The sequence below is a fragment of the Barbus barbus genome (assembly GCF_936440315.1).
Source record: "Barbus barbus genome assembly, chromosome: 10".
In the NCBI taxonomy this organism is placed as follows: Eukaryota; Metazoa; Chordata; class Actinopteri; order Cypriniformes; family Cyprinidae; genus Barbus; species Barbus barbus.
In genome coordinates, this window is record NC_136738.1 from 15,674,976 (window position 1) to 15,699,136 (window position 24,161).

Below are 24,161 nucleotides of genomic sequence, written 5' to 3' on the forward strand. Positions count from 1 at the left end.
CTTCAAATGAATGTTTGCATAGATAACAAGGCACATTTTCCAAATTAAATTTTGAGTGCAGAAATTTATTGGAAGGATATATATCATTTAATATTTTAAACTGTATTTCTTTTACCTTGGGAAGAATAGGAAATTTTAGATAGGATGTTCTGAAATAAAAGGGTTGCATTCGCACCGACAGTGGGTACTAAGAAGTGACGTAAACCGGTCGACAGCGACGTCACTTGTACGTGGCGTTCAACAATGTAAACAAAGAACAACGACGTTAACAACAGGAGGATGGAGGACGCTGTGATCGGAGCTGTGTTTTTAACGGACATGGAATGTTTACACAGTATGTGTTTACACAGCGTTTTAAATCATGGCGGGTGAGGGCGTTTTCGTACGCGTTTAGCCAATCAGCATACACTTACGTCACGATAGTTCCTATGGAACTGTTTTAGACCCTACTCTGAAATAGGAGCTAATTTTAGTTCCTCCAAACGCAGTTCCGGGAACTAAAACAGTTCCTAGTTCCCGCGGTGCAAACACGCCAAAAAGTGGGTAGTTCCACAATTAGTTTGGGTACTATGAAAAGGTTCCTGCGGTGCGAAAGGGCCTATTGTCTCTTAAACTAACTAAAAAAAAAAAGTATACCTACATAGTGCTTAATTTGGTTCATTTCGACAAAACTGTAGACAATTAAGCAACCTTGATTGACTTTTTAATCCTTTATTTATAAACCCTGCAATTTTCTTCAGCGAGATGCAGTACGATTGCAGCATGAATCCAATTTCAGACCTGTATAACTAGATTCAACTAAAAATTTAATTGCGCTGCTTAAGGTCCAATAAACATGCAAATGAGTAGGCACAAATTTAAACGCACTGTAAGCAAACACAGAAAGCAGCACTCAGGGTCACGTCATAACATGACATCATGAATACAGCTGAGAGCAAAGTATAATCTCTACCCACTTTAAATGAATAAATGAATGAATGACTTTTGTATGGTAATAATATTCCTAATCTAAGGCCAGATACTGAAATTACACTACCGTTACAAAAAAATTTTTGTTTTTAAAAGACATATGATTACCAAGGCTGCATTTATTTGATTAAAAATACAGTAAAAGCAGCAACATTATGAAATATTATTACAATTTACAGTAGCTGTTTCAAATATGATTTCTTGCTGTTATGGCAAAGCTGAATTTTCAGCAGTCATCACGGTTACATGAAGCTCATATACTGATTTGTTCAAGAAACATTTCTTATTATCATCAATTGAAAACTGATGTGCTGTTTAATATTTTTGTTGAAACCACATTATACTTTTTGTCAGGATTGCTTGATTAATAGAAATTATTTATTTAAAAATAGAGATCTATTGTAACATTATTAAAGTATTATTTACTGCCACTTTTTATCGATTTACTCCATCCTTGCAAAAAAAAAAAAGATCTTACTGACCCTAAACTATTTGAGAGCTATAATCGTCTATTACAAAAGAGAACAGTTAAATGCAACAGGTAAAATGTGTTCAGGTATAATGTAAATTGTAAATAAAACTACATTCAAACTGATTTGAGTGTAAGGCAAGTCTCTGAGGGTGAAACAGGCCTGTCTTGTTTGGCTCGATTGAATCGAACTCAAGTCTCCCCCCTTGGGGCGAATCTTTGGGCAGGTGTGAATACAGCCATCGCACTTGGGTGTGGACCAAGCAACCATACCAAGACCCAGCTGAAGAGGTCGTCTTGGTCTGGTTCCAAACAAATGGATGAACCAATGAATTGATTACCTTAGCACACGTGTGGTTTTGTTTACAATTTTTGGTTCACTTGCAAAAAGAGCAGTGTGAAAGCGAACCACACCAGAAAAAAATTAAATAAAAAACAACATTGTAATGGGTCTAGACCAAAGCAAGCGGACTTGCAGATTTTCCTGGTGTGAATACACTCAAGAGTTAAAAATTAAGATGTCGAAGAATAAGCATAAAACAAAGCAGACTATATTAAAATCGACGCTTGTAATGAACTACAGAGCCAAGTCAGGCATAACGCAAACACTGAGACCTGTGCAGTGAGGGGTGTAGGGGCTTCTCCAGTCTTAATCAGTAGATCTATCAGCATTAGACAGTGGGTGGGTTTCCAATATCTTAATGTCACCTAGGATTCGATCTCAGTCACTCAAGAAACGGTGGGCATTCAAGCATGGAACTTACTTCTATTTCCCTTTGGCACATTTCTGTAATTAACAATTTACCCCATTAAGTTTTAAAGTTTTTGTTGAAGCCATCAGCCCACACTATTTCAACTTAGTTTTTTAATAGCGTGTTTAACAGTGGAATTGCTGTTTAAAAACGACATTAGCCATGACTGTGCAAAGAAATTGTCGACTATCAAAGATTTTCTTTAGCACCCATTCACTTACTTTACTTACTTAACTTACTTAACTTACTTTTGTCATTTAGCAGACGCTTTTGTCCAAAGCGACTTACAAATAAGAAAAAGTAACTAAAACTAAAAAGTTACAACTCTATAAATACTATCTACCCACATATTTAAGAAAATAAAGAAAGTAAATAAAATTGACATGCATATAACAACATTTCAATAATAAACATATCAATGAAAAAATGTAATAAAAAGCGATAATACTATCCCTTGCCGGTGTCCCTGCCCGGTGGAGTCGCACGGTAGAGTCGATGGTTTTTACACTCTTTACTTTTTTACTTTTGTCATTTAGCATCCACTTTTTTATTTTATTAAGTCATTTGCAGTATTTAACTGGATTGTAGTTCTTTCCCTCACTAAAACTTAATTTTCAAAAACATTTGCTTTGAAGTTTGTAATGCTATGCTTCGAACCTGGTTCATTTGGTTCATAGTTTACAACTTTTTAAAGGGGTCATGAGATGCGATTTCAAGTTTTCCTTCCTCTTTGGAGTGTTACAAGTAGGGCTGCCACTAATGACTGTTTTTATTTCGATCAATCTATCGACTAATTTTTAGATTAATCGATTAATCTAAACGATTAATTTACTGCAAAAAAAATTGAACATTTTACTTAAAAATATTTTATTAAACAAAATGAAATCCAAATGTCTATGAAATCCTTTTTTAAAGCAAAAGTGAAGTGCAACAGAGTGCAAGCAGCAAGTGTCCATCTCATAGTCCAAATCTCTGAAATCACAGTTCAGTATTATAGTGTGAGAATGACAACATATCCACGTGTTCTAGTCTCATAATAATAAAATTTAAATCAAAAAACACTTTTTAAAGGAGTATTTACCAGAAATATTATTTAACAGAATTTATTTAGGTGAAAAATGTAAATGTACAGTATTTCTGAACAAACACTTTTTTAATATAAAATCAATTAATTGGAGATGTTTTTTATTATTAAAATTTAATGGAACAATTAAAATGGAATCCAGAAAATAATGGAAAACAGAATTTGGTACAGATAAAACTGTAAAACTCAATTAATTAGACAGGCTTTTTGATTAATAACATTTTAAAAACTGAATTTGGAAATAAAATGGATTTCATAGGGCCCTATAATTATATATATATATATATTTTTTTTTTTTTTTTTTTTTGTGGTAATAAAAATGGATCTAAGTGAACAATAGCTTCAGCAAATACTTGAACAAATACTTCTGCTGAAAAAGGGTGCTGAAAGTGGATGGCACTGTTGCACTCTATTAAATATTAATAAAGTTCTGATTGGCTGCGATTATGTGGCATCACTTAGCATTTTCACTTTGAGCGTAGACAGAATCTTGTAACTGAAACATCTGGTTTTGAATGAGATTTGATTTAACTGGTTTGATCTCTGCACCACACATCAATTCATAATAAATGTATAAATGATGGATAAAGACAATAAACACTGTTTAGTTCATTCTTACCATCTCTGTGGTCGTTCAGCGCTATGTTCTTGAGTGTATTTTTGTCAATGGCAGGCATGCCATTATCGGTGTAAGTGCGGTTGTTGACATCTGAACGAGAACGGTTGTGGCCACGCTTGAAGCCGCCGCTGGATGTATTGGTGGTGGAGTTCGTCTCTTTGGCATGAGCCATCAAATCGTTGGTGGATCGTGCCCGGTTCCTTTTTCCATGTCGCAGGCCCAGCACGGAGAAAGATGACTGCTCCGCCCAGGCCATATTTTTGGGTGATATTTCAGATTGCTTTCCTGTCAGTAGCCCCCACACCCCACTAGAGTTCAACTTGTCCAAGGTGGAGGCCTCTTTAAGCTTGGGCGGACGTACCTGGCCATCTCCTTGATTGTCATCGAGGCAATGCAAGTAGTCCTCTGTGGCCTCTAGGGCGGGGCTTATGTCCTCAACCTCCAGAACCTCCATCACCTTGACAGTTTCGGCGTCACAGAGGAAGCGTAGGGGTGGAGCGAATGGACCGTTTCCTTACGTGCGTGATGGAAGACACGGCAGGATCGTAAGGCCTGAGGGCACCGCAGACGGAACATCTGCTGTCTGAACCCAAAAGGAAGTCTAGCAAAACAGATGGTCCACAAAGGCCTGAACCCCTTCCAGGACTGCCACTTTATGAGCCAATGTTATTAATCAAGAACCTAATGAGAACTGACCGCTGTGCCAGCTATCAGTATCAGCACTGGGTAAGGTGCTGTCTGGGAACAGGTGTTGCCTTATTCAGATGAGTGCCTTCAATCACTTAATTAAATCACTGCAGTCTGTAAGGCAGTAATTCAGCGAGTGATAAATGCAATGTGGCACCAGGACGTCCTTCCCCAGGGCCCCGACATCCTGAATTTAGACAAACAAGAGAGAAAAGTACATGACGGTTAGCAAATACAGCAGTAACTCCATGGACAGCTGATGCTCAAGTATGAGGAGCCTTTGAGCAAAAAGTATGACAATAGGAATTGTACAGTTGAGGCCCCCAAAAAAACACTAAAAGCAAGTGATTTTTTTTTAAATGGTTGCTTTATATTCCTTGCTGTCTATCACCAATATAGACAATTGCCTTCTAAGGTGGCATCCTAAATGAAACAGAAGATCCTAAATGACTGATTTTGCGCACCACACAATTGTGACAAATACACAATATTTATATCAAAAATCTCCGGATGACCTACAACTTCTGCTGAGATTTCAAAATGCAGTGTACACTTTACTATTCCATGAGGCCAGTGGAGTGGAGCTGTGAATGGCAGGGAAGTGACACAGTTGACAGTGACAACATGACAAAAAGTAGGCCTAGTACATCTAGATTCATACTACACACATTATCACTATAAAGAACTCACTTCTTTAACGGTTGCAAAGTTTGATTCTTGTAAGTTGCACCTACATATTGGATTTCAGATGAGGTCCCATTTGTATTTTCTACGCATGCATACTAGACAGACAACTTTCTCTGTTGCATCACATCTTGCCGTTTTTAAACATCTTGCAAATAAACTTCTGTGTAAAGTAAAGCTCAAGTATCAAGAGCATGTGTTCTTTTCCATTCCACTGCATCTCACACAAAAACGTGTTCTGTGTGAATGGCCCATAATGCTGCTTCCTATTGGTACTCCTTCTGAAACAATGCCTTAAAATGCTGCAGAGGTAGGCAGCTCGCTATCTTTTGGAACAGAGCTACAGATTCAGCAGCTGAACTCTATTTACCTTGATCTGTGTTAACACTCATAGTAAAGCACTGTTCATTTTTTGCAGCTACCATGGTGGTCGTGGAATCCACTCAGCAGCTTACCTTACGCTCCAGAGCTTCGGTACGCAGACAAACCGACATCATCACTGGAAGTTTCCAGCTTGGGGTGGGGTTCCCTGCCTCGCTAAACCTGAGCACAGCTTCTTTCTGTTTTTGTTTCACATGATCTTGCAGCCTCTTCTCATCTTACTCATGTCTACCTCCTCCCACACTAACATTGATTTCCTCTGCACTCCAACTCAGGGTCTTTCACTTTCTTTAAACAATCAATTATTAAAAGACCATTACATCATCTCAGATCAGAGACTCTTCCGACCCAAGGGAAAAAAACTGAGAAACCAAGAAGCGAGACCAACAGAGTCAGTAAAACTGCTTTCAAAATAATGACTATCAATAAAAAGGAATAGTTCTCCAAAAATATAAACTCTCTCATCATTCACTCACCATTACGTCATTCCAAAACTGTATAACCTCTGTGAAACAAATAAGAAGAAATCTTGAGTTAAGTCTCAGTGTTTTTTGTCCATACAATGGAAATCAATGGGCACCAAAGTAAATGACAACAGATTCTTCATTTTTGGGTGAACTATCCCTTTAAAACAGTCAAAGCAAAAAAAAACTTGGACAGTAGGGAGCAGAAGCCAGCCTTAAAAACCAGACCTGCTACAGTTAAAAACCTGAGCCGGTGATGCTCACACCTGTGCTTAGACAAATTATTCAGACAGATATGTGGAGGCCCTTCTCTACAATTCTATATTTAGCCATCTCACAGCAAATATCAATCTCCACACTGAGGCAGTGACAAAGCAAAATTACAACCTGCAAGCAGTGTGTGAGAATCCTAAAATGAAAACAGCAGAGTAGATGTGCACACTCTTAAACGCCATTTTACACAATATATTTAGGTTATTGCTACAATGAATAATGGTTATACTTTGATGAACAAAAAAGTATGTGTCGTCATCCCGGAACATGAAATCATATTATCATAGATCTGACTGAGAAGAAACACATGACCAGTCACCCTGCCAGTAACCTACACTGCTTATCTTTTGACCTGTTACAATAAAAGTACTGTGGTATCAGATACTAATGATACCATCTTCAAACAATACAATCAATGGTAAATCTCCAAGAAAGAAAGAAAAACATTTTGTAAGACGTAGTAAGACAAAAGTCTTGTTTTTTCTTCACTACTGTCATTTTTGGTGCTCAGTTGGGGTTTGGAAGACATTCAGAAAATATTTGACGGCACTAAGACTATCAGATGAAAACAAAACTTAAAGTGAGCTGTATATTTGCTGAATAATATCACTGTTGCCTTTAGTAAAACTGCTTTATAGCTGAATTAAAATTGACACGTTTTGAAAAATGAACACTGTTACTTTCCAGTTTATTACTGTGAAGCAGTTTTGAAAAATAATCTATATTGTATAAAGAGCTATATAAACAAATGTGACTCGACAGACAGAGCAATGAGCCCTTATTTCTGCTATCTAATGGTGACTGTTAACACCAGGAGTTCTTCACTGAATAAAAATTATCATTTCAATCGAAAAGAATCCTGAATAAACTTACAGGCAGTTCACCCAAGTGCAGCTGACACACACAAACAAGCTACAAGATCTACGAGAACAGAAGTAAAAAAAAAAGCCTATGAACAAACTCTAATATCTAGGTTTAACCCTCTTCTGACAGAGATTGTGTTTTTATTTACAAGTGGCTACTTTTATGAATTCAGCCGATGACTTCATCATGAGGCTAGTTAGCACTCGGCTACCTCATCTGCCAATGACATCTGATTGTGTTTAACTCACAGCGAATGTAACAAGTTTATGTATCATTGATAATCGGAGAATCACTATAATAAAAAGTCTAAGCATGCAACGAGCGAATAATATGTTATTTGTGTGTGAAAATGACTCACCCGCATCTGTTTACAATCTGTCACATTCAGTTCCGTCAGCGGAAATGCGCACCGGGTGAAACAACATCCTACGATAAATGGTTCCGGCGCCCTTTGTTTTTTTGTGTGTGTTTATTTATTTATTTATTAAATTATTTTCGCATGTACTTAATTAATTTTATGTCATGATTAAAATGATATATTCCGAATAGCATCGTGATATTACCGCATAAATTAATGGACATAGTATTTCAGTATCATGGTGTTATATACTTTATGACACTATCCCAGCATCATGGTGCCACCACAGTACTTTTTTGTAAGGCAAGTGTTTTTTGTTTTTTTTTTAGATTCAGGCTACTCAAGTGAAGCAATACATTTTATTTCTTAACAGAATGATTATAAAAGGAGGGGTATTAAAAGTCATAACAAAATCTGTGAGGTTTGCAAAATAACACTGGCCGTATTACTCATCAACATTATGCTTCCTGACATCATGCAACCAAGCTTCTATTACGATCAATAGCAGTGATACATACTGAATAAGACATGAGTTGTTTTTGTTGTGTAAGCGTGTGTGAAATCATCTTATAGCTACATTGTAATTCAATGTATTTTTTTCAGTCTTTCCTCTCACAAACACACACACACCAACATCCCACACAAACTGCACATATTTCACAGTCATTAGCAACCCATGTGGGCCTGCCATACAAATTCTGACAAAAGAATTCAACTGCATAAAAGATCTATGCATTCTCAATGTGCAAATTGTGGTCGACATTAAGACTTTGTGCAATAATGAAGCCAAGAGGTTCGGCGTGAGTGGCAAACATGAGATTTTTTTGTAATAGCCAATAGCCAAAAGCTTGCCGTTCTTGAATCCAGGCCTGCATCTATTGTTCGGGTCCCCACAGAAAAAGAAACATTATTCAAGTCTTTTTCAGGCCACAGACAGAAACACAGTAATTATCGTGGACTCTGGGCTAAACCTGCGACCTCCCCTCCAGTCCCCCTGTTCTCCCCCCGCCACCCTTTCTGAGGGCTTATTGTCTTGGCTTGTTTAAAGAAAGGCTTCGTTAATGAAGAAGGAGGAGACATGGGCTAATGGGCTCAAATAAGTTCCTCTCTGCGATATTGTTGTGGGATAATGGTGGTACGAGCCCCAGCTGTAAACTTGCAGGCTCCATATTGTGCGTGACCTACATAGACCCTCATCTGAACCCGTGCTGAATGTTTCTTTCCCCCTTCTTTTTTCTATCTTCTTTTTTATGCTGTTCTGAGACAATTAAGTGAGTCGGCAATTGGACAGGCTGCTGTAAGTCACATGTAGAGAGGGAGGAGAAAAAATATATTTTTTAAAAAGGACACACCAAACAGTGTTTAAACTCTAACCTTGTTAACCTTGACAAATGGCACTGTTTGAAATGTTAGTCCACTAGGTGGTTGTGAAGTTATCTTCATTAAATGTTTACTAAGGAAATTTTGACCTTACTATCCCTGTCAAATGGCAGCAAAAATAAAACGCTCCACCTAATATATACATATATGATATAAATAATATACAAAAAATGTATCTTTAAATGTGATTTAATGTATGATTCAGGTTCATATGTGCTTGTGCCACTTCATCTCATATCTTATGACAGATGTTGTTGCCCTTCATTTAAGAAATTTTATCATAGATTTTACACCATTTTGGTTGTTTTATTTTGATCAAGAGCTCTTACTCTACTGTTCTAAGTTCTACTACAGTTCTAATTCTAAGAACTGAAAATGATGGTAAAGGCATAATGATACAAACTATTATCATTCCAACCAAATGCTGTTCTTTAAACTTACTGTCCATCAAATTATCCTAAAAGAGACACTTTATTCCAGTCTGCACACTTCATTGAACAGAACCACTCTTTCCACAATGATAAGAAATGTTTTTTTAGCATTAAATCAGCATTGATTTCCAAAAGATCATGTGACACTGGAGCAACGGTTGGAAGAAAAACTGTAAGTCGCAATTACACAATAAACACAATTTAAATACTTCAACAGAAAATAGTTATTTTAAATTGTAATAATATTTCACAAATATTTGGACATAGAAATTCCTACTGAGCCCAAACGTTCGAATGGCAGTGTATTTCTAATGAATTAACAGATTTGTTGGGCTTTATTATAACCAGCACAGTCATACTATACATCTTGCTGCTCTTCTAAAGCTTTGGATGTTGCACTACCCCTATTAGTCTGCTATTTTATAAGCAGTTATGGATTGAAGCCTACTTGTAATAATTTACTTTTTATAAATAATGAATTTTACAAGTAAACAAATCTATCAGCCAAGCCCACATCTACTCCTCTCCCACTCCTAATCTGTGTATAGACAAAGAAGTATGTCCTGATAAACAAGGTTGCTATTTTTAGTTTGAACAATGTAGTTGATGCATCATAATTTTCTCAAATTGGACGAAAGTGGGCGGCCTCATTTCAGCACAAACTACAGCACAGAGAATTGATCATGAGCATAAAAAAACAAGTCTGAGCAACAGCACAACTATTCCTTTATCTCTTTGAAATGTATCCTCATATCAGCCTCTCATCTCTCTCTCTTGCTCAAATCTTGACCCATGTGCCTCTCCTTTTTGCTGTTTGTGTTTTCAGCGTCTATTTGGATTCTGTGCTCCTGCGCTGATGACTAAATTATGATTGGACGTAAGGATAGCAGGGCTTTCATCTGCCCAGCGTTGTTCCACGCTTTCCTCTCCAACACAAAGGGCCCCTCTGCCTCTGCTCGGCCCGCTTTTGAAGAGCAGAGTGGCTATGCGTCCCCATGGAAACCACTGCGGTCCCTACAGGGGTAAGGTGCGCTCTCAGACAGAGAGAGACAGAGACAACATCAAGCCATATCTCAATCATTCATCTGTTTATTAATTTTCAATGTACATGTCCTTCCTAAGGCTCTGATGCTGGTGTGCTTGGTGCAAATAATGCAGTTTTGATGTTGACAGTTTTTGTGACCTGTGAGAAAATGTTTTAACACTGTCCCATCAGATATATGGTATCTGTGATTCAATAGCCTCTTTCAGTCTTTCATCTAACATTTTTCAGGCCAAAATATATTATAATATATAAATAAATAATTTTTTTGTATATAATTATATATATATTTTTGTAAATATATTTTGAACAATATAAATAGGCTTACATTTAAAATATATTACAAAATAGCCAACAAAAATGTAAGTAAAGCACATCAAAAATATATTTATGTAAACTCTATATTATAAATGTATATTTTGAATTGAATATACAGTTATTCATTAAAATGACATTTTAAAATACAAAAATATAGCTATTCTAAAAAACTCGGCAAATAAAGAATTAATTGGTCATGTTAATCACATAACGTTGGTTGCACATACCGACAGACAGCATTATTACTGTCGCAGTCTGATTTTTCTTAAATTAATTCCATAAAGTCTGAACTTTTCTTGACAGGTGACGCGTAGTTGGATTACCCAATGAAATATCTTGGGGGCGGGGTTTGAATAGCAGTGGCCATAGTGACCTCAGCTTGTGCATGTTTTAAATCATTAACGTCGGAGTCACCACTGGCCTCTATTTCATATTCATAAGGCTTTACTTCCTGCAGCACAATAGTAATCTTTACACTAACAAAGCCTGTGAATGAGTGTCCATTCAAACAGGGAGAATCCAATTATCACGGCACAATGGAGACAGTCTGAGGCATGATCTCTCTCTCTCGGGCAAACCATTGTCACAGATATCTAATAAAGTCAAGAACACTTAAGTGTAGGTAGCAGTCTGTGTTCAGACAGGTGCTCAGACACACTCTAACGATTTTCCGGTCGCTTGGTGGAAGTCACGTTCATGTGCATGAAGTAATGAAACACATTTTACAATCTTTTTCATGTTTTGATATATTTTCCCTTCAAATAGGCATGCTGATTCCAAAACAATAAATATATGAAACATTAATGTTTAATAATAATACAAATGACAAAATAGTGCTTTTAAAAACTAATTAATTAGAAACTATAAAAACGTTCAGGCTCCGTCTTGACGTCATTGTGCTGCCATCTAGTGAATTAAGTGTGAACCTCCTCAAGTGACAACATTATGATTTAAAGGGATAGTTCACCCAAAAATGTAAATTCTGTCATCATTTACTCACCCTCAAGTAGTTCCAAACCTGTATGAATGTATTTGTTCTGATTAACACAAAGGAAGATATTCTGAAGAATGTGGGAAACAGAGCAGTTCTGGGGCATCATTGACTTCCATAGTATTTTTTTTCCTACTATGGAAGTCAATGGTGCCCCAAAACAGCCTGGTTATAAACTTTCTTCAAAATATCTTCCTTTGTGTTCGGCAGAACAAAGAATTCCATACAGGTTTGGAACTACTTGAGGATGAGTAAATGATGACAGAATTTACATTTTTTGGGTGAACTATCCCTTTAAGAGACACCACAATATTGTTTCAGCAAGTTCAAAATGATTTGTAGTCCAGTATTCGATGTATACTAATGTTCATAATTTTGGGATTGGCAAAATAAAACCAATAATATTGTGAAATATTAATTTATTAAGTAACCGTGTTCTGTTTTGATATATTTAAAAATCTTTATTCCTGTGATGGCAAAGCTAAATTTTCATGATCCTTTAAAAATCATTCTAATGTTGATTTGGGTGATTGTTGATTATCATCAATGTTGAAAACATTTGTACTTTTTAATATTTCTGTGGTTATTGTGATGCCGATTTGGAGATTGCCGACTATCAATGTTGCAAACAGTTGTATTGTAATATTTTGTGGAAACTGTAATATTGTTTTTTTTCCCCCCCAAGAGTCTTTGTGAAATATAAAGCTTAAAAGAACAGCACTGATTTAAAATAGAGATCTTTAAAACATTATAAAAATCTTTACTATCACTTTTGATCAATTTAACATCCTCGCCAAAGTAACACATGATCAGACAGTGTCAAAACATATGAGATATTCTTCTTAAAAAGTCTAATTTATTATTGATGTCATAATAACACAAGACCTGATCACATAAGCACACAGACTGACATAAACAGAACCATATAAGGAAATTCAATTGTAATGCAGTGACAGACAGTGGTACTGAGTGAAGAATGAACAGGAATGTCTAATGGTATGAACTACCAGTATTTCAGTTAAAAGCAGGTATTTACATTGTTAAGACCTAATCTCACTGTTCCTTGGACGGGTTCGAGAGTGGCTGCCCGAAGACAAGACAACTACACACACAGACAATAAGGCAACAGGTGTTCAAGCACCTGAGAGATAGCAGTAGCACACAAATACACATTTATGCACAACTGGGAATAAATTGTTGCAATGACAAAATGTATAAACAGTGATACAATTTACTATATGAATGTTTCTAATTTGTTTTTAAAACAATGAAGGTTACAGCGGCTCCTGCCATTTAAAAGGGCAGTTTCGTCTTCCAGTTGAAAGTGCACTACTCCCTCTACTGGTTGTAGTGGTAAAGTCAATCATTGCTCTGTTTTTGCTCCCAGTTAGACAGGATTGAGGGTTGGGTGTCAGAGTGTGCGTGTGTGAATGCCCGGTCAACACCCAGCAGCTTTACAGTTTGGGTTGGCTTGACAACTTAATCTTCAGATTCTCAGCCAGTTTGTCCAAGAACTCAAAAGTGTTGAGGTAATCAGAGCGTTTGACACTGAAAAAGTTAACAGAAAAAAGTTAATATAAAATCTAAAATAAATTTACATAGGTTAATAAAGTCTTGCTGCTATACTTTTATAAAGCATTTAACATGGAATTCATGCAGTCTATTGTAAATCTAATTGAAAAAACATCTTTTTAATGTCCCTCAATAAATACCAAATGTTTTAGAGCAAGATAATAGATGTACCTAGACATGCCCTTGATGCAGATGGCCAGGTCCTTGGTCATGAAACCAGCTTCAATGGTCTCGACACAAACGGCCTCCAGTGCCTCAGCAAACACCCGCAGCTCTGTGTTCTTATCCAGCTCCGCCCGGTGCAGCAGCCCTCGTGTCCATGCAAAGATAGAGGCTGATGGGACAAAAAAAAGATAATGAAAAGCACTTTCCTGTGCCTCATTTGTGGATTTTATTGATTAAGAGTCGTAGTGAGGTAAGTGTGTTTTCCTCACCAATAGGGTTGGTGGACGTCTCTTTGCCCTGCTGGTGCATGCGATAGTGCCGCGTAACGGTGCCATGGGCTGCCTCAGCTTCTACTGTACACCCGTCAGGACACACAAGCACGCTGGTCATCATACCCAATGACCCATAACCTAGAAACAGAAAGTTTACACACTATAAATTTCATAATTCTTTCAGAAAACTTTTACAGTGAGTAATATTACGTAAATGCCCAACCCATGAAAAACTCGCTTTCTTTGCACGTTCAAGTTGTAAACACTGTACATTCATTTATATTTATTTTTTAGAAAATGACTGATCGTTTCGCTACAGAAGACGCTTATTCCTCGGCTGGGATCATGTAGAGCCCTTTGAAGCTGCATTGAAACTGCAATTTAAACCTTCAACCTGTTGTCTCCCATTGAAGTCCACTATATAGAGAAAAATATTGGAATGCTCTCCTCAAAAACCTTCATTTCTTTTCGACTGAAGAAAGAAAGATTATGAACATCTTGGATGACATCGGGGTGAGTAAACTATCAGGAAATGTTTATTCTGGAATTGAACTAATCCTTTAAAGGAGATTCACTCAAACCACCACAAAAACATGCAAACTTAAATTAACACAATTATACACTACCATACAATAAAGTTGAAAAAAGTTCTAATGCTCACCAAGGCTTCATTTATTTGATCAAAATACAGTAAAAACTGTGATATTCAAAAATATTATTAAAATGAAAAACAACCGTTTTCAATTTTAATACACTGGATAAAAGCATTAATTTATTTTAAAAATAAAGAAATGGATAAATACTTAATTGAAATAAATCTTATTACTTTTGAACAGTAGTATATATTGAGCTTATCCTCCATTTATTTATATATAAATTTTTTTTTTATAAATTGGAATGACAGGGAAAAAGTATTGAACACATGAAGAAAGGGAGGTGCAAAAAGGCATGGAAAGCCAAGGCACCAGCTGAAATCTATCAGTAATTAGAAAGCAATCCTGCCCCTAGTCACTGGAAATTAATATTATCTGGTTCAGTCCCAACGCCTACAGTACCAGGATTATAATGATTGATATATGTATGCATGCATGCGTGTGTGTGTGTGTGTGTGTGTATGTATATATATATATATATATAGGTATATACACATATATACACACACGTTCAAAAGTAATAAGAATTATTTAATTTAAGTATTTATCCATTTCTTTATTTTTTTTAATAAATTAATGCTTTTATCCAGTATATTGTGTGTGTGGTCAATGCTAAACAATTCATTCAGGTAACTGTTTTCAGACAATGTTTCGGCATCGGTGGTGTGCAAAACATGATTATCAATTGTAATTTTACTGCACTTTTACTCACCCTGAGCTACAGAGTCTGACTGCACATCTCCATCATAGTTCTTGCAGGCCCAGATAAACCCACCTTCAGACTTCATGGCCTGAGCCACCATGTCATCAATCAGCCGATGCTCATACCAGATACCTTTGGCCTCATACTGAGCCTTGTACTCTCTGCAACACACACACACTGTGTCAGAATGCTCTTATCATTTTTGTCTGAATTTACTTTTCATCGTTTGCCGTTCAGTCATTTTATTCAATGTGGGCATATGGGATTATGATGCTGTTTATACTCTGATGCCAGAAAATCTTTTAAGGAATTTGTTTTTTTATTGATTATGTAAGCCTGTAAAATTCAGTTTATAACAGGTGGTTTTGGGCTCATTTTCGTTTGTTCAAAAAACCCTGTGTAGCTAAATTGATTACCAGGGGGAATTTATTCAGTGACAGTTCATAAAACAACCATTTCATTGAGGACTCACTTGTCATAGATCTCCTGGAAAATGTCTTTGAAACGGCCATCATACTTCTTCAAGATGGTGTTCTTGGTGCTGAGGTACACCGGCCAGCCTTTGTTCAACCCCATCTGGAGAGAGCTGTGAGCAAAGTCCCGGATTGAGTTGTCGGTGTTGTACATCCCCAGAGCAACTCCACCAGTACCTAAACATACATAATCACAAATACTGCCAAGAAAACCTGGTCTAAAAGCAGATAGGCTTGTGCCAGTGTTATTTAGAAACAACTAGGCTATGTTCCAATAATTTCAAATCAAATATCAAATCTTTGCACAACATCTATTTCATATAATCAGTATTTGCAGAGCCGGGACAGTGTTAATCTGGCCATGTGGCCTCATACTGTAACACTGACAAGACAAACATGCTCAATGCTCTCACAGGAGACAGTCCACTGTCATGACCATCACCATAAAGAGACATTTAGACATCTCTGACATACAAAAGGGCTGCAATCAAAATCGCATACTTCCTGACTATTAAGTAGGCACAAAACAGTATGTGAAAAGAATAGCATGTCCGAATTTACAGTGTTCATAAAATACTATGCAAAAACTACCTGGATGATTTACTAATTCCAGTTGAAATTTTGAATCAATGTTAGCTACCTTCAAAGTCATGGACAACAAACTTGAGCGGCTCTCCTCCATTTTTAGGTGTGTATGTCATTTCCACTCTTCCAGGACCAGGAACAATGAAATCTGTGGCCTTGTACTGTTAAAATTGAAAAGGACATATTTATTTCAGGAGACCTTTTACCTGTAATGTGATTTCACCGATATTAAAGACTGCTTAGCTATAATGTGAACTTTGATAAAACAGCAGAAAGTATGATAAAAGATACAAAAATCCCAGAACAAATTCACAATTAGGCTTAATTACAGATATTCTAATGAGTAAGAGCTCCCTACCTGGTCTCCATGTGCGTGCCTGCCGATAATTATAGGCTTGATCCAGCCAGGAACTAAGCGGGGAATGTTTTTGCAGATAATAGCCTCGCGGAACACAGTGCCACCCAGGATGTTCCTGATTGTTCCGTTGGGAGAGCGCCACATCTTCTTGAGCTTGAACTCCTCCACGCGCTTCTCGTCAGGAGTGATGGTGGCACACTTGATGCCAACGTTGTAGCGCCTCACAGCCTCCGCCGCCTCAACAGTCACCTTGTCATCGGTGGCATCGCGGTTCTCCATTCCCAGGTCATAGCTACCAAACAGAGAGCAAAACAGAAAACTTATGAGTTTTGCTAAACTATGTGAACCATTCCATGATGTTCTTATTGCAAACTACATTTTAGTGGACAAAAAATTATTACAAAGGTCTATTATTCTAGAAAATTTTATTGATGTTGAATCAAATGGAAATGGGAAAAATGCATTTCATAGCTTATAACCGTAGTAGACCTATGAGCTGCTTTGAGTCCCTACTTTTCTGCTTACTGTACATTATACTTTACTATAAAAACATCCAAAATTAAAAAATAAAAGCCTACAACCTAGCTCACAGTGGCAGCCAAATTGGTGATGTTGGACTCAGAACAACATTCCACTATGCTACTAATCAGACAGATGGCGTCCCATGGCACGCTTTAAATGAGGTCAATGGGAAACTAGTGCCATGGTAATGTAGCACAAAGTCACACTGTTCTAGTGAACTGAAATAGAACAATTCATTTCTTACTGTGATAAAACAGACAAAATGTTATAACAATTAAAATAACTGTTAGAATTTGAATATATTTGGAAATGTAATTTATTGCTGTGATTACAAAGCAGAATTTGTATTATTATCAGTGTTGAAAACAGTTTTGTACAGTAGTAGTTTACATGTTTCTACCTTCTCTAAACGTAGGGGTAAAAAACTGTGGAATTCCGCAGAAAGCATTTAAATACGGTGTTAGATGAGAAAGAGCAGACTAGGAACTAGAAGCTAGAGCAGAATTGTTAAAAAATAATGTCTCCAACATCTCCAAGATGCTTCAAGAAACCTACCTGCAAAGCTACAGTACTGTTAAAAGTTTTAGGCACTTGTGTAAAAATGCTGTAAAATGAGAATTCTGTCAAAAATAATGTCATAAATAGATTTTCTTTATCAATTAACTTCTCTATACCAAATTAAATCCACATTTGGTGTGACCATCCTTTGCATTTAAAGCAGCTTTTGCCCTAGGTGCATTTGCGCACAGTTTTTCAGGTAGTTTTGCAGGTAGATCTCTTGAAGCATCTTGAAGACGTTGCCACAGTTCTTCTGGATTTAGTCTGTCTCAGTTTGTTCTGTTTCTTCAGATCTCTGTGTGGAGCACTGGCTGTTGTCAGACTCCTTATGCAAACAAAAATGTCACTAGATTATAACAATTAATGACAAAATGAATGTTTACTCATGTAAAACTGATATTTCCTACTGACAGCAAATGATAGAAATAACTGACTTAAAACCATTTTTTTAGCTGGTGAAAATACTAGTGTTCTAATAATTTTGGCCACCACTGTATTTTGAAAAGCAATTAAATTAAGAACATACTTAAACACATAGTGGGTGGAAGAAAATATATATCAACATTATACATCTCTGATTCTCCAAATCTCCATATATATAATTTCTGCTACTTCTAAGGCATAGACTATGTGTGGGCCCAGTTATGTGGTAATGAATAACACTCAAATGCTTTGTGATTTCCAGCTACCAAACCATGCCTTAATTTCTGAATAGTCATGCATCTTCAAAATAAAACTTTCCACAATTTAAATTCACTCGTGCTCTGAGCAGCTGAAAGCAAATGAAAGGCCTCATCTGTTCTGCATATGCATGACTGAACTAATGAAGGCGTCCTCACAGAGACTCTACAACTAGCTAGAAAGATTGTGACAGCCTTAACACACACTTAGGAGAGAGCATCTCCGAGTTACAACACAGCACTGCCAGCGGGGGGAGGAACTTTCCCATACTTTCCTTGTTCCATGTCCTCACTATTGTATTGAGTATGCTGTGACCTTTCACCCACTTTCCTTCCACTCCCTGGTGTGATAATGATTCTGAAAAACTGTTGGTGGCGCTAGAGGACTTCAAAACAACTTAACATACATTTTTAAGAGTTGCCATAGACTTCAATTCATCAATGCAAACCTGTGATGCAAAGACGGCATTTAACAATGCAACTAAAAGCACAAATGACAAGTAAACATACGCAAACAATCTTACGAAGTTCAGTGGAAGTGACTGAATGGACAGGCATCAAGAGATCCCTCTTAAGTGACGACACCTTGTTTGCTAACATACTGATAATACTCTTATCAGACCAATAACCGACCCACTTTTTACCTTGCAACTATTCTTCAAACCTCTAGGTCAAGTTCATGCACAATGTTAAATACTTGATTTATTTATTTTTTTTAACAAAAAAGCATGTCTTTATAGTCAGATCAAACCATAACCTATAAAGTTCAAAGTATAGATGCTGACAATTCATAACACAGAAAAGCACAGAAAGTGATGTTAGGTAATAAAAGTGGTAACTTATGGGAAGATAACATTTCCCTTTGGCCTTGAGGATTACCACATCTGTACAACAGGGAATGTCATATTTGTAAAATTTGACAGGAACCTGCTCAATGGCATGATTATTGTTAGTAATGTACAGTTATGTCACTAAAATAAGGCTGTGGCAAGTTTATATTGGTTATAAATATCAAAATAATTGAAAACTATTCAATTACAATATCAGTATCAAAAATGTAACAAATAAAATTAACATTAAAATATTTATTATTTATATTTAAATATAATTTAATTATATATCAAAATAATTTTATATACAATTAAAATAATTATTTTATAACAGTGGATTTTGAAATGGGTTTACAAATGATTTCATAGTGCAAAAAGTATTAATATGGCATTAACATTAGCGCTATGGGTAAAAAAAGACTAATTGGCATTAAATCAGATTAACATACAGTCTTAAACTTCAGTATTCACAAGGGAAATCAGATATAATGAGAGAAATGCTCACCTGCTGAGAACGTGACACACACACACACACTTAATCTCACACACATTTAATCTCACCTGTGCATGTCGAGCTCCAGATAAGGGAAAATTAGTTTCTCTTTTATGAGCTCCCATATTACTCTGGTCATCTCATCTCCTTGCATCTCGACAACAGAACCTGCTTTGATCTTCTGAGACATTTTGGACCCTGCAAGACCAATGATGGTTATATGTTAAGCTGTATAGTAGGATCAGTACTTACTTCCCGAAGGAGGAATAGATTCCATTGAGAAAAGTTACACAACCAGTGAATCAGCATTTTTGCCTTTAACCTGTTTTAATGAACAGTGGATTTAGAAGTCTGTAGTTTGTGTGTTTTTTCATAAATGGCTATACTAATACCTTTGCATGTTAATACTGTGGTATTTTTGGACATAGTAAAATATGCTGTTCTTTTAAGTACCCTGAACTACTGTGCAAGCACAATCATTATGGTGTTACTATCTCTGTACTGATGTACCAGCTTTTGTGAGAGACATCAGCTATTCTCATGCAACTAAAGTAAAAGAACCTGAGAGACTGGCAGCCGTTGTGTAATATGACACAGGCCTTTTATTCGCCATGAGAGATTCAGTGTATCGCATCAATTGTGTCACTATTAACAAATGTTTCAACGTCTTATTGCAGTTCCACAAACTGGCACTGGTTACGTAACAAAACAATTAGGACAAAGGTCAAATACAGAGCGTGCGATCCTGTTTTGCACATTTAAACTGTTTTATTAAGACTAATGAAGGATTTAGACGAACCTGTTTACGATCTGTCGTAAAATAATAATAATAAAAATAATAATAATGCAACATTAACAAATCTTTAAATATGTCGTTCATATATGACCGCCTAAGTTCTGATGTTTTCGTCTTTTCTAATGAATGTATCACTTTAACAGTGTTTTCTTCAATAAGGCACTTTGCAGGAAACGTCAAATCAAACAACAGCGACTGTAATGTGAATTGCCGGCTATTTTGAACGATCGCGACTCAATATACAACGCCTACCTTTTCTTTTGAGATTGTATCGGAGTAAATGGAGAGATATCAGATGGTTGATGTGTCCTATGGAGGCTTAAGGTTTTTGGACTAGTCTTGGAAGGCGTTGTTTCCTATCAGCTGAGCGGATGGCATAGGCTCTCTCTAGCTCTGCTCATACATGTACTTCTTCAATCAGGTAATCCTGCACCAATCCAAGAGAATACGGAACTGCACTCAAACGACTAGTCCCTCCTTCATTATGCAGTGCACCCTATTGGGAGGCATGTTTCTGGATAATAGCTGTTTGCTTTGAGACATACACTTGTCTTCCTCTAGGAGACGCTATGCAGCTCAAAAATGCGGACCATTTGTTGAATTGTAGGATCACAAATCCATTTTCTTCACTTTTTACAACTGAAATAAAATGGGCAATAATTAAGAAAATTCTTAATTTTTGGTCTTTTTATTTCAATTGTAAAAAAGTGAAGAAAATGACTTTAATTTTATGACTTTGAATAAATCTATTAAAAACTTGCTTAGTTAGAACACACAAAATTTACCCCCGGTTTCACGGACAAGGCTTAAGGCTAGTCCTAGACTCTTAATTGTATCTTAAAAATATTAAAAAATATCTTGAAAATATTAAAAAATATCTTGAAAATATTAAAAATATCTTGAAAATGTTAAAAATATCTTGAAAATATAAAAAAATATTAAAATATAAAAAAATATTAAAATATTAAAAATATCAAAAATATTAAAACTATCTTAAAAATATCTTGCTCTGACATATCTTAAAACATGCCAGTCACATTGTTCTGTCTCAAGATGCACACATGTAACATTTTCTTCGAAGGCATTTTTATAAAAGCTGATTAAGGCCCAGTTTCACAGACAGGGTTTAGACTAAAACAGGATTAGGCCATAGTTCAATTAGGACATTTGAGTAATTTTTATAAACGTGCTTTGGAAAAAACATTACTGGTGCGCATCTTGAGACAAAACAAAGGCACTGATATATTTTAATATCAGTGCAAGTTTCTTTCAGTTGAACCAGCTCAGACTTACATTTTAGTCTTGGACTAGGCTTAAGCCTTGTATGTGAAACTGGGGGTAAGGCCTGGTTTCACAGACAGGGTTTAGACTAAACCAGGATTATTTTTTTAGATTTTTAGATCAGTCAGTGCAAGTTTCTTTCAGTTGAAACAACTCTAGTCTAGGATTAGGTTTAAACCTTGTCTGTGTAACCGGGGGTAAATGTCTTAATTTAACTAGTCCTGGTTTAAATTAAGCCCCGTCTGTGAAACTGGGCCTTAGACTCATAGATTAACATTTTAACATTCTGACAAGCAATAAATGTAGGCAGTAGGCACTCACTATGTATTTTTTAAATTATTTTTGACTATTGTAAATTAGTTTTACTAATTTACCCCCCCCCCCCCATTAATTATTATAAATTATAAAAAATGCCATCATTCTCTCGCATTACCAGAAGGAATTGTCAATCCTCTTAAAATTCTTAAAATTTATGCATATAAAAAAAGCCTTCAAGCTGTATAATATTTTGATGATAAACCCCTGTGTCGTATTTGTTTTCATATATTTATCTATATTTTAATTGCACTTATGTTTTTGCTGCAATTTGTATTTGTATTAAGTTTTGTGTTTAGTGAAGTATTTTATTATTATTATTATATTTTTTAAAGCATTATGCCTGTGCATACTATCCATCCTAAATTCTATGTGATAGTAGTAATTTTCAATACTATTTAGGGCAGATCGGATGGATAGTATGCACACTGGGACGCAGGGTTTGTATTTCTCCCAACAGAATATGCCTTAATCCATTAATCTAGAAAAGTGGTTTTCAAACCTGTCCTGCACATGTTGTATGTCTCCCTTATCAGACACACCCAATTCAGGTCTTGCAGTCTCTACTAACGAGCTGAATCAGGTGTGTCTGATAAGGGAGACATACAACATGTGCAGGCCAGGTTTGAAAACCACTGATCTAGAACTGTGATTCGTGCATTCTCATCAACAGAAAAGTAACAATTACCACGTGACTAATGCGTTACTTTGGTAGCAGTATGACCAATACTTTACAGATTAATAATGAATGACACGGATGGCTTAAATAGACACCGAACTGAAAACAAACAATTAAGAGTTGAAACAAAAATTATTTAGAACTAAAATATTATTTAGAACCATACGCCCCGCCCATTTTGGATCCCCTCTCTTCATCACTTTTATCATATTTTAAAGCCAGTCCTTCCTTGCTTTTAACGCACCCCCTTAAACTTGGGTTGCGTTCTGTTAAACATTCTTAAAAAACAGACCTAAGTATATTTTTTCAAGTAGGCAATTAATTGGTGTAACATACGCGTCATAAAAGTGCGTCTTGACGCCACCAAAAGTAACAGAATAAGAGCGATTCCAATGCCAGTTTTCATAAACCAAGCTGTTAATGATTAGGTTTTGTACCAGCCTTCCCCTGCACACATAATATATGGGTGACTTCTAGTTTCCGTGCCTCCTGCAAATCTTCAGCAACAAAAGCAGATGAAACAGAAGATGATACAGGTAAGACAGATAGATACAGGTTCACCCAACCTCCAAAACGCATTCTGTTTCTTGAGCAGTCCATATTCTCAATCCGCTGAAACGGTGTGCTTATCCTCTGAGTTTGTGTGTGAAGGAAGGGAGTGAAAGTGAGCACTGAGCAGTCATTTGGCATCTCCTGTGTGAATGCAGAATTCATATTTACCGGCAGATGTCGCAATTCCATCACTCAGTTTGTAGTAAGAGTCCCTTGTGACCACCACAACCATATTTTGTCCTTTGTGCCGGTGTGTACTGTAATGGTTTAGCATACTTGAAAACTGCCTTTCATTTCTTTAGTATATTTTTATAGCAATGCAAGACATGGCAAAGGAATCCTGATAAGTCAAGTTGCAAACTGTATGAGACAGAATGGACACAAGTGTTTTGCATTACAGCTGTGGCCTAATATCTTTTACAGTCTGACAAAATGACAATATAGCTATTTTTCCCCTATTTATTGTGTTGTATTATTATTGACCTCAAACACATTGATCGTGTACAAAATTAAATCTAAAAAGAAATAGTCAGGGGTAGTAGTAAAACACACTTGCACTTACAGTAGTTATACTGTTTGATTTATGAATCAATGACAAATGATGTTGGACATGATAAAAAGGAGGAATCTACTTAGAACAAGTGCTTTGTGTCCATTTTTGAAAAACGTTTAAATTTTGTATAATTTATTTTTTAAAATTTACTAATTTTCTAAATTGTACTCAAATACTTGCCTTGGACTGTGAATTAACAGACAATGTTACTATATGCACATAATTATATTTTTAAACATGGTTGTAAAAGTATAAAATATGTATTTTTGAAGTTCTGTTAGTAGTGTTTTTTTTTCTCTAAAGAAAATATATTTTTTTCTATCAGGTTCTTTCATCTACTTGTTTAAAAAAAAGT

The 24,161-nt window shown here is 36.1% G+C and overlaps 2 protein-coding genes across 2 annotated transcripts in view; both read right to left on the reverse strand.

Moving 5' to 3' along the window:
• plekhm3 (pleckstrin homology domain containing, family M, member 3) overlaps positions 1-7,652 on the reverse strand; it is a 48,398-nt gene extending 40,746 nt beyond the window's left edge. Inside the window, exons 1-2 of the mRNA XM_079426541.1 lie at positions 7,605-7,652; positions 3,894-4,767 (exon numbers count right to left, since the gene is read on the reverse strand). Of these exons, the coding sequence (XP_079282667.1) occupies positions 3,894-4,347 (454 nt within the window). The 5' untranslated portion in view covers positions 4,348-4,767; positions 7,605-7,652. The remainder of the gene's footprint in view (positions 1-3,893; positions 4,768-7,604) is intronic.
• A 5,370-nt stretch (positions 7,653-13,022) lies between these two features.
• On the reverse strand, positions 13,023-20,865 carry LOC306875799 (isocitrate dehydrogenase [NADP] cytoplasmic-like). Its single transcript, XM_079426542.1, has 9 exons — positions 20,679-20,865; positions 19,699-19,828; positions 16,548-16,839; positions 16,245-16,350; positions 15,604-15,781; positions 15,141-15,292; positions 13,773-13,913; positions 13,510-13,672; positions 13,023-13,314 (listed from the first exon to the last, which is right to left on the reverse strand). Exons 2-9 carry the CDS (start codon positions 19,818-19,820, stop codon positions 13,221-13,223), a joined length of 1,248 nt encoding a protein of 415 aa, XP_079282668.1. The 5' UTR covers positions 19,821-19,828; positions 20,679-20,865; the 3' UTR covers positions 13,023-13,220.
• Positions 20,866-24,161: the final 3,296 nt, after the last annotated feature.

What these genes read in the sequence shown, in the direction of transcription:
- LOC306875799 (XM_079426542.1), bottom strand. Translation starts at nt 19,820, where the DNA reads ATGTCTCAGAAGATCAAAGCAGGTTCTGTTGTCGAGATGCAAGGAGAT. An exon ending in CTGGAGCTCGACATGCACAG is followed by an intron (nt 16,840 to 19,698) that starts GTGAGATTAAAT and finishes TCTGTTTGGTAG; the next exon opens with CTATGACCTGGGAATGGAGA. An exon ending in TGCATCAAGGGCATGTCTAG is followed by an intron (nt 13,315 to 13,509) that starts GTACATCTATTA and finishes TAACTTTTTCAG; the next exon opens with TGTCAAACGCTCTGATTACC.